Source organism: Lithobates pipiens, unplaced genomic scaffold (genome assembly GCF_037356315.1).
Source record: "Lithobates pipiens isolate NorthernLeopardFrog02 unplaced genomic scaffold, aLitPip1_a1.2 Scaffold_16, whole genome shotgun sequence".
NCBI classification, from domain to species: Eukaryota; Metazoa; Chordata; class Amphibia; order Anura; family Ranidae; genus Lithobates; species Lithobates pipiens.
In genome coordinates, this window is record NW_027507748.1 from 320,364,370 (window position 1) to 320,380,470 (window position 16,101).

Sequence of the window (16,101 nt, forward strand, 5' to 3'; positions counted from 1 at the left end):
GTTATTGCTGACCTTATGAAAATGCTAGTTGCACACTCAAATTTATATTTTATTCGTCATGTATTTGATATGGGAAGATGAGTGTTTTATGAACGTACTTTAGGTGGTCACTGTACATGCCAAAAAGTAGAACATTTCATTTTGTACCCATTTCTAAAGAACAGAGTAACTAACTTGTTATGTATAATTAAAAAATTTCAGACAAAAAAAAAAAAAACACTAAACAATTGTTTGTACCCATATACGTTTATTTCAACGTTTTTAAGGAAAAGACTCAAAATATTTCTCTAAAAAGGTACCATAATTGTGGTAACTATGTATTAAGCAAGCTTAAAACAGGTACAGGTAATTAAAAAAACAAAACAAATTCTTTACAGGAATTCCAATATAACAAAATGATACATGACGTTGCTTTGTTGATGGCATGTTAAAGTTACACACAAATATCCGATTTAGGTTTCATAAAAGATCAAAATGTATGCATACACAGGGCAGGTAGTGGAAATGTGTCAAGGTCCAGGCCTACAGTATCCCTTAAATTTATATTATTCACCAAAATTGACATAACATATGAATAAAACCAAAAAAAAAAAATACAAATCAAATGAGTGAAAAATATAAAATCAAGTCAATAGAGAACTATTTGATTAAGTGGAAAAATATCAGCAGATCACAATATCCTATGTAAAGGGTTGTAGGAAAGAGTCCAATGTTAGAATCTGAAATCTGGCTAATCCATTTGCAAGCTGCCTTTCTCATCTTTTTCTGCTCCACTCTCGTCTTCCTCTATTTCTCCCTCCTCCCCGCTGAACTTGTCATGGGCCCACTTGGGGCTGGTACCAGGCTTTCGAAATAAGAATCTGCCCCTTCCGCGAGGGAAACTGGCACGGCCTCTCCCACGATTCACCCATTTGTCCTCGTTTTCCCCTTCCCGGTCATCATGCTGCAGAGAGATGAGAATGGATCAAGACGGTGTCGGGATACTGATTGTCACTGTAATGTATGGGCGACTCCACATTATGCACTGGTCTTTTGTTTACCACCGCACCTGAAAATGAACATGCTGCTATAACACGCAAAATGGGAACATGACCTTTTATCCTAAGCTGTTTAACATGTGCAAAATTACCTTCCATAAAACAAAATTACTAAATATTCTGTAAATTTTGTAACCAGTTCTGTGCCCATTAGTATTAGACAGTATCTGAGTGTTGAATGCTAAAGGAAATAAGTAGGACGACCATGTAATAACCACTAAAAACTACTATAGTCTAAAGTGACAGTTTAGGTAAAGATGCTAAACAAAAGTCCATCTTCCAGGTAGCACTTATCAAATAAGAGCAAAGGAGACAAACCAAATAGAAATCAAAGGCTTCTGTCACATAGCTCCCTGTCCCCAGGCACAGATCCCATGAAATGTTCTTGAATATACATAATCCAGCCTGCTTAACCACTTCAGCCTCCGAAGATTTGGCTGCTCAATGACCAGGCCATTTTTTACGATACGGCACTGCGTCGCTTTGACAATTGCGCGGTCATGCGACGCTGAACCCAAACAAAATTGATGTATTTTTTCCACAAATAGAGCTTTCTTTTGGTGGCATTTGATCACCTCTGCATTTATTTTTTGTGCTATAAAAAAAGAAGAGCAACAATTTTGGTGGGAAAAAAACAAAAAAAAACACAATATTTTGTACTTTGCTGTAATAAACATCCCACTTAAAAAAAAAAAAAAAAAAAAAAAAAAGAAAGAAACAAAAAAAAAAACAAACACACATTGTTTCCTCAGTTTAGGCCGATATGTATTCTACATATTTTTGGTAAAAAACAAAAATCGCAGTAAGCGTATATTCATTGGTTTGTGCAAAAGTTATAGCGTCTACAAAATAGGGGATAGATGTATGGCATTTTCATTATTATTTTTTACTAGTAATGGTGATGAGCTGCGATTTTTTATCAGGACTGCGATATTGCGGCGGACACACTGGACACATTTTTGGGTCCATTGACAATTATACAGCGATCAGTACTATAAAAATGGACAGATTACTGTATACATGTCACTGGCAGGGAAGGGGTTTGTGTGTTTACACACACAGATCCTGATTGTGTCCCTGTCACGAGAGATCGTGGCTGCCCGACGGTCATTGCGCCCACCGGGCACATGCTGCCGATGCGTGCGCCCCTAGTGGGCAAAAGGCCAAGCGACATAAGGCAACATTTATTTGCCCAGCCGAGCCAACCTGTCATAGGAAAACTGCAGTGGCTGGTCTGGAAGTGGTTAGAAGTGCACCAATTCAACTACCAAAACTATTGGAAGCATACTTACCAGGTAGTACTTTTTGCTTTTGGGTGTATACTCTGGATCCCATTCCTCTTCCCGGTTGTTTCGTTTCTGGAAATCATTATTGTTGTTATTGTTATTTCCTGGAAATGCACCTCTGCCCCAAGGTCTTGTCCCTCTGGCCCTGTATTGCTGTGGGGACAGATTCCAATTTTAAATTCACATAGAAAACAAATGTCACCGTCAATTAAACTGAAAGAGCACGCTAACGCACAAAGAATTCAATGTACTGGTGTGTAAGCATAATGCTAAGAGATGCAAACTTTTTTTAATCATAACTGCATTAACACAAGCCAACAGTTGTTTCTACAAGGCAAACTGAGAATGTTAGTACAGCACCTTCCATCAACTGAAGCACAACAGTGAGTTTTGGAATAAAACCTAGAGTTGTGTAATTGCACAGAAAAAAAAAAAAAGGGACCCCTAAATTCACTCCTTTTCTGGAGACATTAAAGCGGTTCTGCACACAATTTTCCTAGTTAAGCTCACTTGTTTCCAAATCTAGCCCAGAGAGCTCAATGGACTTTTTTTTTGCGTACCTTTAGATCGGTGGCCTTGTGTATATTCCCTTTATGTGGTTGCGGCTGTGAGCGGGGATTTTGCGGGTATCCGCATCATTTCCTGTCCCTGCCGCACTGTCTCCTGGGATCCCGTGTCATTCATCCCAGGAGTCAGTGCGGAGAGCTGCCGCGAAATCTCGCGGGATTTCAACTGATGTGACGCTTCACATCACAATGGGGGAGGAAACTTCCTAAGACGCCACCCCTTGTGATGGCAACAAAGAGGTTTACATCGCTCAGCGCAGTTACCAATAAGCATGCGCGGGAACCAGCAAGGAATGCTGGTACATCTACTGTAAGGGAACAAGGAAGTGATTGCTTGTGGGCTTCAAATACTCACAAGCAAGATGAACTGATGTGCATTATTTTTATAAATGACGATTTGACAGAAAAACTGACCTGGATATCGGAAAGGAACGCTAAAAGCGAGTCTGACTTTAGAAAGATAGTAATTTTAAACTGTACAAAAAAAAAAAAAAAAAAATTCGTGTGCAGATCCGCTTTAACAAAAGTAAAAAACGGATTTCAATATATCCATCCCTAAAGAAACATTGCAGTATATAGTAGACATACAGATTTCTGTATCTCTACACAGCACTCAGTTTTTCCATGTTCCTCATGCAGAATAGAATAGTTTTTCTTGTACATGTGTCTGGGTTAAGGAAACTAGGGCCATGCCACCTGCATCTCTGCATACATATTCAGCTGCAGTTCTTACAATGAAAGAAAAATAAAATACTCAGTACAAACTACCCTATAATTTAGGTTATATGCGATTTTCTGATACTAAGGAAACAAATCCAAAAAAAATAAAGTACTTTTTTCCCCCTATTTTAGGATAGTGGATGGGGCCCTGCAAATTATACCTTGGTGGCCAACTGTACAGCCAGAACTAGGGGTTTACAGTATAAAAGAAAATGTATAAGGAAGTCATTTTGAAATTGATGGCAGCAACATGTCTCAAAACAGTTGGGACAGGACAACTAAAAGTTGGAAAAGTAAGCAGTACAAACAAGAGATGAAAAAACATTTTGCAACCAATTAGGTTGGCAATCAGGTCAGTAATGTGATTGGGTATAACAAAAATAAAAAAGCATCTTAGAGGGTCAGAGTGTCTCAGAAGTAAAAAGGGTCACCAATCTGTAAAAAACTGCAACTAAAATTTGTTGAATAATTTCATAATATTCCTATAATATAACGTAAAATTGCAAAGCTTTAAGAATATCATCTACAGTACATATCAAAAGACTCAAGGAATCTGAAGAAATCTCAATGTAAGGGGAACAGGCTGAAACGCAATGCTGGATGCCCATGATCTTCAGGCACATTAAAAAACAGGCATGTTTCTGTGATGGACATCACTGCATGGGTTCAGGAATACTTCCAAAAAAAAAACCCACTGACTGAACACAGTTCACCGTGCCATCCAAATATACAAGGTAAAGCTCTATCATACAAAGGAGCAGCCATATCTGAACATGAACCAGAAAACGCTGCCATCTTCTCTAGGCCAAATCTCATTTAAAGGATACGTTTACTTCAAAACTTTCTGCTGGTCGCTGGTATATGGCACATCTTGAAACTGAATATATGACAAGGCAGACCCAGGACTGTGGAGCAGTCAGAATACTATATCAGGCAAGAATGAGACAACATTGCTCTCACAAAACTCCAACTGGTCTCCTCAGTTCCCAGAGGTCTACAGAGTATTGTAGAAATTAGAGGGGATAATAGCCCTGACAGGGCCCTGTGGCTTAGACTTCTGGAAAGTGTTTCAACTTCAACACTTCTTCAGCTCTCTTCCTCTGCCAAGCAACTATTGGCGTCTTGACTACCTTTGAAGAATTCTATACTGCACAATGTACCCTACCTCGCACCCTAGCCAAAATGTATCCTGTTAGTTTCATCATCGGATGACCTCACCTTGCCTCATCTCCGTAAGTGAGAGACTGACTTGGGCAGAACTTCAACAGAGTATCAAAAGACTCTTTGCCGTTAAAGCATTCATCTGTACAAGAATACAGGAAAACAACTTCAAGATCTTTACCAGGTGGAATCGTACCCCATCTGTTCTTCACAAATATTTTTCCAGAGGAATGGAGGATGCTGTTGCCCATCTTTTGGTCCAGCAGGAGACCTGACTGCTTCTGGAAGGAAGTGCGCAGAATACCACAAAAGTTTACTATCGGACCCCAGAGGATCCTTCCTTTTACTTTCTATAGGTCGCGGATATTTCAACTAAAAAACCGTATAGGAAATCAATTGTGCGCCATCTTCTTAAATTATGCATTTTGCTCCCGTGGAAAGATCCACAACCTCCCTCCATTGGGCTCGTGCTCAACAGGGTAGAAGAGCTGAACCAGATGGAGGACCTTGTGCTTTTTGCTCAAATTAAAACACACACCATTGTAGGAGAAAAACCTGGGTCCTTTGGAACAGGTTTATGTATTCTGAGGAGGGTAAGGCTCTCCTTAAAGCGGTTCTTCACCCTAAAGGGGAAGTTCCGCTAATCTGATCCCTCCCCCCCCTCCGGTGCCACAATCTGCACCTTTCAGGGGGGAGGTGGGTGCAGTTACCTGGATAATCCAGGTATCTGCACCCACTTCCGGGCAGACTGCCAGAGACGCCCCGCCCCCTGTTGTGTTCTGGGAAACAAACAGTTCCCAAGACACAGCGGGGGATCTGAAGAGACGTGCATGCGCAGTAGGGAACCGGGCAGTGAAGCCGCCATGCTTCACTTCCCGATTCCCTGACATCTGCCGCTGACATCGCTGGACCCTGGGACAGGTAAGTGTGATTTTATTAAAAGTCAGCAGCTGCAATATTAGTAGCTGCTGGCTTTTAATATTTTTTTTTTAGGTGCAGAACCACTTCAAGATGAGTCCTGTTGGTTGCCAAGTTCCTGTCTTGGACTCCCATCCCTTCTCTCCCCCTAGTCCGCTCCCAGTTCTGCAGTTTACTACTCCTTTGCCCCGTTTTTTAGATGTGAGATAGGATACCTACTGGAACATTCCATGTTAGGGAACAAACGACCAAACAGTTGTCATATCTTTGAGGTCTGGGTTTTAATCCATGTCCACTTTGTTGTGCTGGGTTGCATCTGGCATATATGTTGGGTCCCCTTAGGAAAGCCGGTTATTATTTTGTATATCGGCCAGGTCGCTTTGTTTCTGGTCAATGATTTGTGTGCTTCAAGTAGTACAGTTTCCATCGCCGTTGTCTATAAAGCTTGTTGGATGCTGCAATCCTCAAATAAATATTTTTTTTTTTAAATGGAGGGTGCTACACCGTTGTAATTGTGGCTCTGTCCCAACTTTTTTTTTTTTTTTTGAGACATGCTGCTGCCGGCAATCTCGAAACAACTATTTTTTTTCTTAATATGGTACTGGTACTCTGAGTTAAAGCGGTAGTAAACTTTTTTAAATTGTCCCTACAGGTAAGCCTATGTTAAGGCTTACCTGTAGGTGCAGTGAATATACCCTAAACTTGTGGCATTTAGGAGATATTCACACTGGATGGAGCCAGTGATGTCACTGGTGCATGCGCTCGCAAACCCAGAAGGAAGGCCAGGGGGATAGACGGAAGCCCTGTATGCATGCCAATGGAGGGCTTAGTCCCAAGGTAAATATTTCATAATGTGCTAGTATGCAATGCATACTAGCACATTATGCCTTTGCCTTGCAAGGGATTTTTTTTACTTGGCATGGTCTACTACCGTTTTAAAACAATTGATAGTTTTTCTAATTTCGAATAAAATATGGGTTTATGAGAATTTGCAAATCATTGCATTCTGTTTTTATGTAGATTTTACAGTGTCCCAACTTTTTTTTGGAATTGTGAGCATTTTAAAAGGGTAGACAACAGAACAACCAGACATGTTATGGTTAGGTGGGCTAAAGGATTTGCATGGTTCCACCCACTAGCCTATTAGGAGTGATAAAAAGCCCCTATTTTTTGGATCTGTGACTGAAGTTAGACCTGCAATTACATGCATTGTAGGTAGACCTTGCCGTGTTCCATAATAAGTAGGGAGGTTTACCGCACATGACCATAGTGTTTGCTCATACTGTTGTCAGTCCATAAGCCCTACTCCACAAAAGCCAAGGTTTCCTTATACTGCAGTAATGACTTAACTAGCCCAAACGCGAACTGAATGTGCAGTTGGCCGCAATACAGCATAAAGTGACAGACTGTATGAAATGAGAAATAATCTGGATCTGTGATGAAACAGACTTGCAAATACATTCAGTTTTAAGGCGGGTTCTACTGTGTTGCTTGCTACATGGGGGCTTTTTGATTCCTTTAAACCCACCTCAGACACCAATATGGGAAGGGCAAAATTGCTATTTCCCATCACTTCTAGAACAGCACTTTGCTAATTTACTAATAGTTCATACTAGCAGTGCCAACTGCAATCCGCATTCAGATCACTTTTCAGAGACTATGCGACAGCTTCTGAGGCGGCGCATGTTACAGGGTGTTTGCAAAGCGGCTCCATTCACTTGAATGGCTTGTGTTAGGCAGGTGTTGTGCTACAAAGCACAGCTAAAATGGGTAGTAGTTGGGGAAGGCAAAAGTGCAGCTCAACCACGGCTTTTGCCACACCCCAACCATTACATGTGAATAAGCCATTAAGTTCCAGTAATAACACAGATGTTGTTACTCATTTCCATAACAAACTCAACTGTTTCCAGATTGGGATATAGGAATATTGGGAATTCAAGCAGTGGGTAGAACAACAAAAAAAAAAAAAAAAAAGAAAAAAAAAGAAAAAGAAAAAGCAAGCTGAGATCTTTCTCGCTGCGATATTGTATTCTGACAGCAGGGACTCTAGGCCCACCCCCACCACAACACACAGATCAGCACTGCTGCAGACATTAAACGAATGCGCTGATCGAATGCTGTGTGCCGCTTCTGCAAAAACTGTAAACCATACGGTTCAAAAAAAATAAAAAGTAAAAATAAATCAATTGAAATTATAATTATGACGATGGTGTACCGCACTGGTGACCGTATGTAAATAAATGTCTTCATTCTCCAAGAAGCAAAAAAAATTACAACCTCAAAAAACTTGACAAGCCGCTTAATATCTCAGACTAATTTTCCAAAAATGGGTCATTTGGGAGGTATTTCTACTGGTCTGGCATTTTAAAAGCCTCAAAAAAAAAAAAAATTGACTGTCAGTACATCAGAAATGATCAATTTTGAAATCTATATAACATAGTTCGTAGACGCTATAACTTTCACACAAACCAATTAACATACACTTTGGTAAAAAAAAAAAAAAATAAATAAAAATCCCAAGACATGTAGAATACATTTTGGCCTAAATGTATGAAGGCGTTTGATGTTTTGATAATTTTATTGGATATGTATCATAACAAAGTAGAAAATATTTTTTCCTTCAAAATGTTTGGTCTTTTTTGCATTTAAAGAAAAAGAATAAACTCAGCGGTGATCAAACGCCACCAAAAGAAAGCTCCATTTAAAAAATGCTATAAAAGTTATATTTGCATACTGTGGCTGGACCGCGCAACTACCAGTTAAAGTAGTGCAGTGCAGAATAGCAAAAAAAATAAAAATAATGGGGTAAAAGCTTCTGGAGCTCAAGTGATTAAAAAAGCCTATTGAACGTTGTTGCAGAATACCAACTATAAAAAATAAATCAAGAGCCATTATATTTATGCAGTATTCTGCATTTTCCAATGCAGTCTAGGTATTTCACTGCTCCGGATGCTATTAATAGCTTACAAAAGTTCCTCTTGCTCGTCCTCTGTCACTGCTTCCTTGGAAATCCTTGTTTCCTAAACGTGCAGAGCTTTCCTCTTTTTCCTCGCTATCATGAGGGAATTCTTCTGTTGCTGGTGGTGCTCGCATGGAATGGGAAGAACGTGAGGAAGAAGAAGAAGAACGAGAACGCTCCCGCACTTTCCTGTGCTTCCTGTTAAAAAAAAAAAAAAAAAAAAAAAATGGAAAAAGAAAAAAGAAAAGTTTATATGTGTCATGAAACTAAGATTTACAGATATTCCACAAGTATCCAACTATATATAAAAGTATTCTCTAATAGCATGAATACTACGGTGTGTTATTTTCACTCAAGGCATACTTGTGAACAAGTAAAACAGTTTTTTCCATCATAGGTACTGCCAATCATGTTGCCATGTGGCATGGTGAAATAATTATTATATGAATAATGCATGTGGAAAACGCCTATACATTTTACACAAAGCCAACTAGTGACTCCTTGATCAGATCAAATCAACAGATATAGGTCTCTAGAAAGATGGCCTATAATAAATCATTTTGGATAAAAGTGTATAAGCCTAAAGCAGTATTAAACCAAAAAGCAAACATTTAATTTATTGTAGCTTACCACTTCTTAGATGTGATTGCTGTATTAGTTTTCTTTATTAGGCATTTTTTCCTTTTCACCTGGTGATCCAGTCAGTATTTATGCCCTCCAGCAGAATATATAAGTTTACAGGGGTGAGACCAGCCATTAAACAGTGGCAGGGGGTGCTTAGAATTATCAGCTTTTATTTATGCATGTAAAATATTTATCTTAAAGCGGAGTTCCACCCATTTAAAAGTCAGCAGCTACACAAGCACAGCTGCTGTCTTAATAATTGGACACTCACCTATCCCACAGTCCAGCGATGGGTTCACACGAATCCTTATTCCTCACCCCCTCCTCCACGCTGCGCTAGCATTCCAACTATGGGCACCCAGTTGTGGACTCACAGCCGGGAGCACACTATGCATGCGTGAGCCACGCTGTGAATAGAGGGAGGGAGGTGGAGAGATGATCTTCCTTCTGGCGCCAGGGGAGGAAGTGGGAGCTGGGTGCCGCTAAAAACAGGGTACCCGCTCCTCTCCCAAAAAAATGACATGCCAAATGTGGCATGTCAGGGAGTCACCAGCACTTAAAGCGGAAGTTACATTTTTGGGTGGAACTCCACTTTAAAAAAAAAAGGTATTAAAAAAAAAAAGTTTGCTGTAACTAATTATAAAGTGTGATCTATAGTTTGGGGTCAATTTGCTAGAGTATTAAACTCTACTAGTACATCTAACACTTTCCTCCCCTCAGACTGACAATTCTGCTGTCCAAAAGGTCCTCCCTGTGCTCCTTAATCCAGAGTAGGGGCACTCTAACACAGGTTACCGGCCAGGTGAAAACTGAGGAGGAAAAAAAAAAAAAAAAAGACTAAAGAAAAAAAAAAACTATGCAGCTACATCTGACTGGTAGCTTCAATATTTTACATTAGTTTTGGGGCTATTACCGCTTAAAGGTGATCTGTGGCTACTGTACCTCTAACATGCAGTAGTCACAAATTACTATTTTGGGAACTGTGTACTACAAGCTTGAAAGACCACATCAAAGATGCATCAAGGTTCTCTGGTGTGATTCCCATTAAGACACCATACATTTATGCACACCCCCATACACACCATGTACTGTATTAATTGTAGTCAACATGTGGTGACCATAGACGCCCAAATTAGCACAGTAACCACATTCTAGGACAACCACTGTTTATTCTTTGTAGAACATTCCCCTTAAAATTAAATTCACAGAATAAAGCAACTGTCTCTATTCTCAGAGAAGCTGCCTGTTACTACTTTCAAACCAGGTTCATGGCACAGAACAGCACTAAAACATACTCCGGGGAAAAAAACTGAAACAGGTTTTTGTATCATAAAACATGGGAGAACAAACTGAAAGTGTTTTCTGTACCATAAACACCCATGCAACGGAGAGATTTCATCATAACATGATTACAGTCATTGACACTAGAATGTGTTCCCAAGACACTTCTGCAATATATAAAACATCAGTGCTATTACATGTTGATATTTTGGTATAAAGCCTCAATTCACTAAAAATAACTAAACATTCTCTGCCACAGCTTACATTATTTTCTTACTGCATTAAAAAAAAAAAATGTTGTAGCAACTATATTCTTCTGAGAAGTTGTCAAATATAAGGGTCAATTTACATCTATGCATTCAGAGAAGCTGCTGTTGCAGCACATCAAAAACATTTATGCATTGCAGTACATTTTCATGGGTATACCAAGAAAACATACCTCTGAGTCCCATACATTTTGGCAGATGCAGCACATCCTCTGACATGGTGGCAGCCCACCATGGAGAACAAAGTATAATTTCTAATAATTAACATTTAGTCTCACGTACTTGTGTTTTTTTGAGGACTTCCTTGTCTTCTCTGGTTTTTCAGGTGACCTCTCCCTGGACCGACTTGAATCACGAGAGTCTCCAGAGTCCCTGGAATGGTCACGCTTGTCCTTATGTTTTTTGCGGCGCTCAATATCCTGCCGCAGATCAGAAGGCTCCTCTCTGTATTTACCTTCCCCCTAGAGTGGCAAAGAAGCAAATGAAACTGTGCCTTAAGAAACTAAAGCATATACAGCAAAACAAATAATTTATATGTGTATATGTGTGTATATATATATATATATATATATATATATATATATATATATATATATATATATATATATATATATATATATATATATATATATATATATATATATATATATATATATATATATATATACACACATACACACACATATACACACACATACACACTTTTTTATATTTAAGAGCTGAGGGGAATTTTTAAAGCACACATACATACACACAGAACTGAATTATTAATTACATTAGTCATACCATTAACAATTTCTGAGAAATGTATGCATCATAAAACAAGTATCTCAACTTAATTTACTAATAACTGTGTTTATACCTTAAATATACAGATAGTTTTACCCCAAACCTAGCTTCATAAAAATCAACACCACATAAAAAAAAAAAAAAAAAAAACATTCAGGTTTGCGTTTTTGATTGGAGGTTTCTAGCATAAAAAAATGCTACTCTACTAAACTCGTGTTTTTTTTTTTTTTAAGCTCAGTGCGCATGAAGTCTTACATCTTTTATTACTAAAGATAGACCTAGAATCAATTCTTAGAACCAAAAAATATCTGGTCTTCCCAGCACTGATCCTATGAATGCATACAGATACATTATTCTCTTTAAAACTGTAAATATTTGCAAGTGATAAGAGACACATTAGACTCACTAAGCTAGAACTACTTCATCTGTCACAAAATGTATAATAAAAATTAAAACTAACAGCAAAATGGCTGAAAATAATTATGACAAACCGGTAGACTGAGTCTTATATTACAGTAATCTGTTATACATTTCAAAACTGTTGCTCTATAACAGTGGATATAGAACCATTTTAAAAGTAAGCAACCATTTAGCAGCTGGTTTCTAGTTGCACTTATGTACACCACTAACACCCATATAAAAATTCAGAGGCTCACCCCAAGGCACAGCAGTTGTTTCTGCACTATAAAAGTCGTAATATGAAAAAAAATAACCTTAAGCTTTCACTGTTGCTACAGTGGGTACGGCAAAGCATGGCCCAACAAATCTGATTAAAAAGACCCCGTCACCAGCTGTTTTCACAACAAATCTTCCTATAAGATTATATGTGGGTTTATTGCATTTTATATACCTATGTAGACACCCAAAAGGTCTAAGACTACTGCTGGGCACCATTGTCTTGGATGGGATAGTCAGCGGCTCTAGCAGACACTGAGCTGCCACTCAAGCGACACACTATAGTATACCCCTTTACTAATTTTTCAACAGCTACATAAATGGTTATGGAAGGAAGGTGAGGAGTGGAGATGCTAGATCAGCATAAATGAAAGATATTCTCAGAAAAGAAGGCTATGATGGACAAGAAGGAAAGGGGCTTTTTAATTTGGCGACAGGGTCTCTTTAGGGCTACCAATCTGCAAATATCCATATTATTCTTTATAAAAAGTAAAGCATAAAAATAAAACGAATCAGACCTGGGATTGGGTACTAACAGCAGGCTGCAGCATTACAATGCAAACATCTATAAATGCAAGTACATATACTCGCATGATTTATATAGATTCCCAAGTGTGCTGAACTGCTGGCTGAGCAGTGTTGAAAACTGACCCCCCCCCCCCATCATGTCTATCAACCCATCACAATGGATGCAGTTTTGGAAATGGAAACCATTAGAAACCTCCAGTAAAAGGGCTGGCTAGCTCGAGACCGAAGCAAGATCCCGATTTGTGCGTTACAGCAGCCTGGCATTTTGGCATCTTTAGAATCTGGGGGAGTTTTTCATTTGTGTGCACAAGTGCCAGTTGCCTGCATTCTAAGGCCGGCCATAGACAGCTCAAATCTCGGCTAGTTCAGCAGGAACCGGACAAGAATTGAACCACATAAGGGTAGGCTGAATGTACATACTATAATTGCTAGCGGCTGATATAGCCACTAGCTAGCAACAATCAGTCTTCTTCCCACTGGGGCGGCTTACCCCACCAGGAGAACACAATGGTTTGGCAGGAGGGACTTGCCTGTCACAGTGTTGAAGGGAGATTAAAGAAAACCTGCTACATGTATAGCCTGCCTAAGACCACTGCCTGCCAAAATACCTCTAAAAGGTACTGACAATGCTTACATACCTAGAAGTCGTAACAAATCAGAAAAGCAATAGAAATATGTCGGCAACAGTAAATGTAGAAGTATAATCCTGTGGACAAAAACCCCATTTAATTTCATAGATGTTTTAGAAGAATGAACAGCACTAAGCATTCTTTTGGTATATATGGTATGCATACCAACTAACTCTTGGCAATGTTTGCCAAAGCAAAACAACTGAACACTGAAGATAGAATTCCCATCTTCCAAGACATGCAATTGGCTTTTAAGAACACAGCGAGTCTTGTATACAATAGAGTAAGATACTTACAAGCAGAACCTCAAAAATACATTAGGGTCACTTTGCTCATCATTGGAGATTTTGGATCCAAATTTCCTCTTTTTCAAGTTCAATCACAATAGACTTTGGAGTGATTTCATTTTTTACCATATCCTAAACCACTTCATAAAGGTTGTTGATATATAGATTTTGTTTTATTAAAAATTTAACATTTTTGCAGTTTTTTTTTTAGAATTATTTCACATCCTTAAAAGAAAAACACAAACTTAAGTAGAGAGCAAGAGAGAAGTATGGCTTATAGAAAGAAAACACCTACTTAGATCTTTTAGTCCACAATGCCAATTTGTTACTAGAGCACTTCCTTACCTTGTGGCTGCCTTCTTTTGTGTGTTTTGCCTCCTCCTGCATAAATCCATGTTTTCTAAAAGCACTGGGAGAAATGTCAATTCTCCTGCAGAAGACATTAAATACTGCATCAGAAACTAAAGCAAATAGGAAGTAGAATTTCATGAAACATACATGCAAAGTGCACAATACAGACACATTCCTGGCTAAGGCACCGTCCGAACAAAAGTTGCCCAGCCAATTGTCATTTGGCTCCAAAGTAAGATTTTGCAGAAGATAAAAAGATGCTTTTGGAATCACAGATGTGTTTTCAACATATTGAATATTGTCCCATTCACATCAATAATTTGTTTCAGTCCATTGAGAATATCATATTAGAAGTTAATTTCAGATCAGTGAATTAAGATGCTAAATCTCACTGCTGCTTGCAGCCCACTTAATAGAATAGCTGTTCTGCATTGAAGAAGAGTAACGATTCCAGTTTCTACCACGTTGATTTTTAACAATTATTGCAGAAAGCACAATGTGATCACACTATTCATTCAGTGGAACTATCAGCAAGCATTCTTAGATGTCCATGTAGCGCGAGTCAAACATGAAGTGAGGCGAGACTAAGCTCCCCTTCTTTAGGGAATGGGCAGGAAAGGACAATGACAAGCACCTGTGAATTTCTGGACTCTTTCGAGTTTTTGATGAAGGCTCCTGCTCTTTTGTTTTCTTTAGGTAGCTGGAGAAACGCTCACTCAATGTCACCGTTGTTGGACCAAAATTATGTTCTGGAAAGATAAAAGCATTACTTTGCAATAAAGAAAAACAAATCAACTGTCCTGTCTGGATTACAATTGCTGACTTGTGTAAAGAACATAAAAGTGTGTGCACGTAAGCAAGTGGAATTTGTATTGCTGCATGCTTTTGAGTACAATAAAATATTACACCATCATACTATTTTGGGGCTCCGTGTAGTGGGCTATTTATCATAGATTGCAAGCTGCCCAGACATGTCTGACGAGTACTGAGCCATCTATTGTGGGGACCAGGATAGAAGTTACACGTGATGGCATAATTATCAGTCTGACTCTTCTCCTTGCTCTGGTGCATAGTGGTGGTGGAATCAACACAAAATGCAATGATCATACCATATAGGTTTCCACAAAGAAGCACTTTCAGAGGTACTCATCTTGCACACATCTTTCTTTGGACATTTAAATTATATGAACCATTACTTTGCGTTTATATAATTTAGGAGTATATCCTATGCATTTTGGCATGCTAATTTTAGAGCAGTTGTATACTCCCAGGAAAAAAAATTTAAATAAATACCTGTAAGGCAAAGGCATAATGAGCTAGTATGCAGTGCACACTAGCTCATTATGAAATACTTACCTTGGAACACGTCGATATCTAATCTCGGTCCATGCCGAGGGAGCTGGCATTTTGCCTTCGGCGTGTCTTCCAGGTTAGCTGCTCCGGCGCTGAGAGTGGCCGGAGCCGCAATGATGTCACTCCCGCACATGAGCGGAGTTTTATTCCTGTCAAGGTCCGGTAGTGTCTGCCGTAAATTCAGGGCTGCATGCAAAGTGAATATCTCCTAAACTGTACTGTAAATTTAGAACCTCTATTTGCTGTTCTCTGGCATTTAAAGATAAAAAGGCAACTGCTAAACATTAAACTGTCAATGGGAGAATTTTTCTTTACAGATTAATGCAGGTCATCCTATCCACAATAAAAACAGAACTTACCTCTAACATGATGGACAATGGTCACAATATGCTGCGCAAACAGCTCAGATGGACTGCGCTGAGACTGTGCAGACTGGATGTGCTGAAAAATGGACTTAAACTCTTGATCCTTCTTATTGCTGTGGACAAGATCTCGTGACAGCTTCCTCTCATGAGCCATTACTCCAGTTGGACTACAAACCAGGGAAGAGAGGGGGGGAAAAAAATGAATATTTGTACCACTCTATACGATTATATACTCAATTTCTTCAAAGCTATTTATTTTTTGCAGACACACCAAATAACTTAATAAAATGGCACAAGATACTCTGA

General features: G+C 39.0%; 1 protein-coding gene across 6 annotated transcripts in view; it reads right to left on the reverse strand.

Moving 5' to 3' along the window:
- Positions 1-227: 227 nt before the first annotated feature.
- THRAP3 (thyroid hormone receptor associated protein 3) overlaps positions 228-16,101 on the reverse strand; it is a 96,011-nt gene continuing 80,137 nt past the window's right edge. For 3 of the 6 annotated variants that reach the window (XM_077481694.1, XM_077481695.1, XM_077481697.1), the window contains 7 exons: positions 15,790-15,962; positions 14,712-14,826; positions 14,072-14,156; positions 11,101-11,279; positions 8,656-8,845; positions 2,330-2,476; positions 228-943 (listed from right to left, as the gene is read on the reverse strand). In XM_077481694.1, the coding sequence (XP_077337820.1) occupies positions 731-943; positions 2,330-2,476; positions 8,656-8,845; positions 11,101-11,279; positions 14,072-14,156; positions 14,712-14,826; positions 15,790-15,962 (1,102 nt within the window). In that variant the 3' untranslated portion in view covers positions 228-730. Of the gene's footprint in view, positions 1,049-2,329; positions 2,477-8,655; positions 8,846-11,100; positions 11,280-14,071; positions 14,157-14,711; positions 14,827-15,789; positions 15,963-16,101 lie in introns of all 6 variants that reach the window. The other 3 variants (XM_077481699.1, XM_077481698.1, XM_077481700.1) reach the window with 3 other exon arrangements.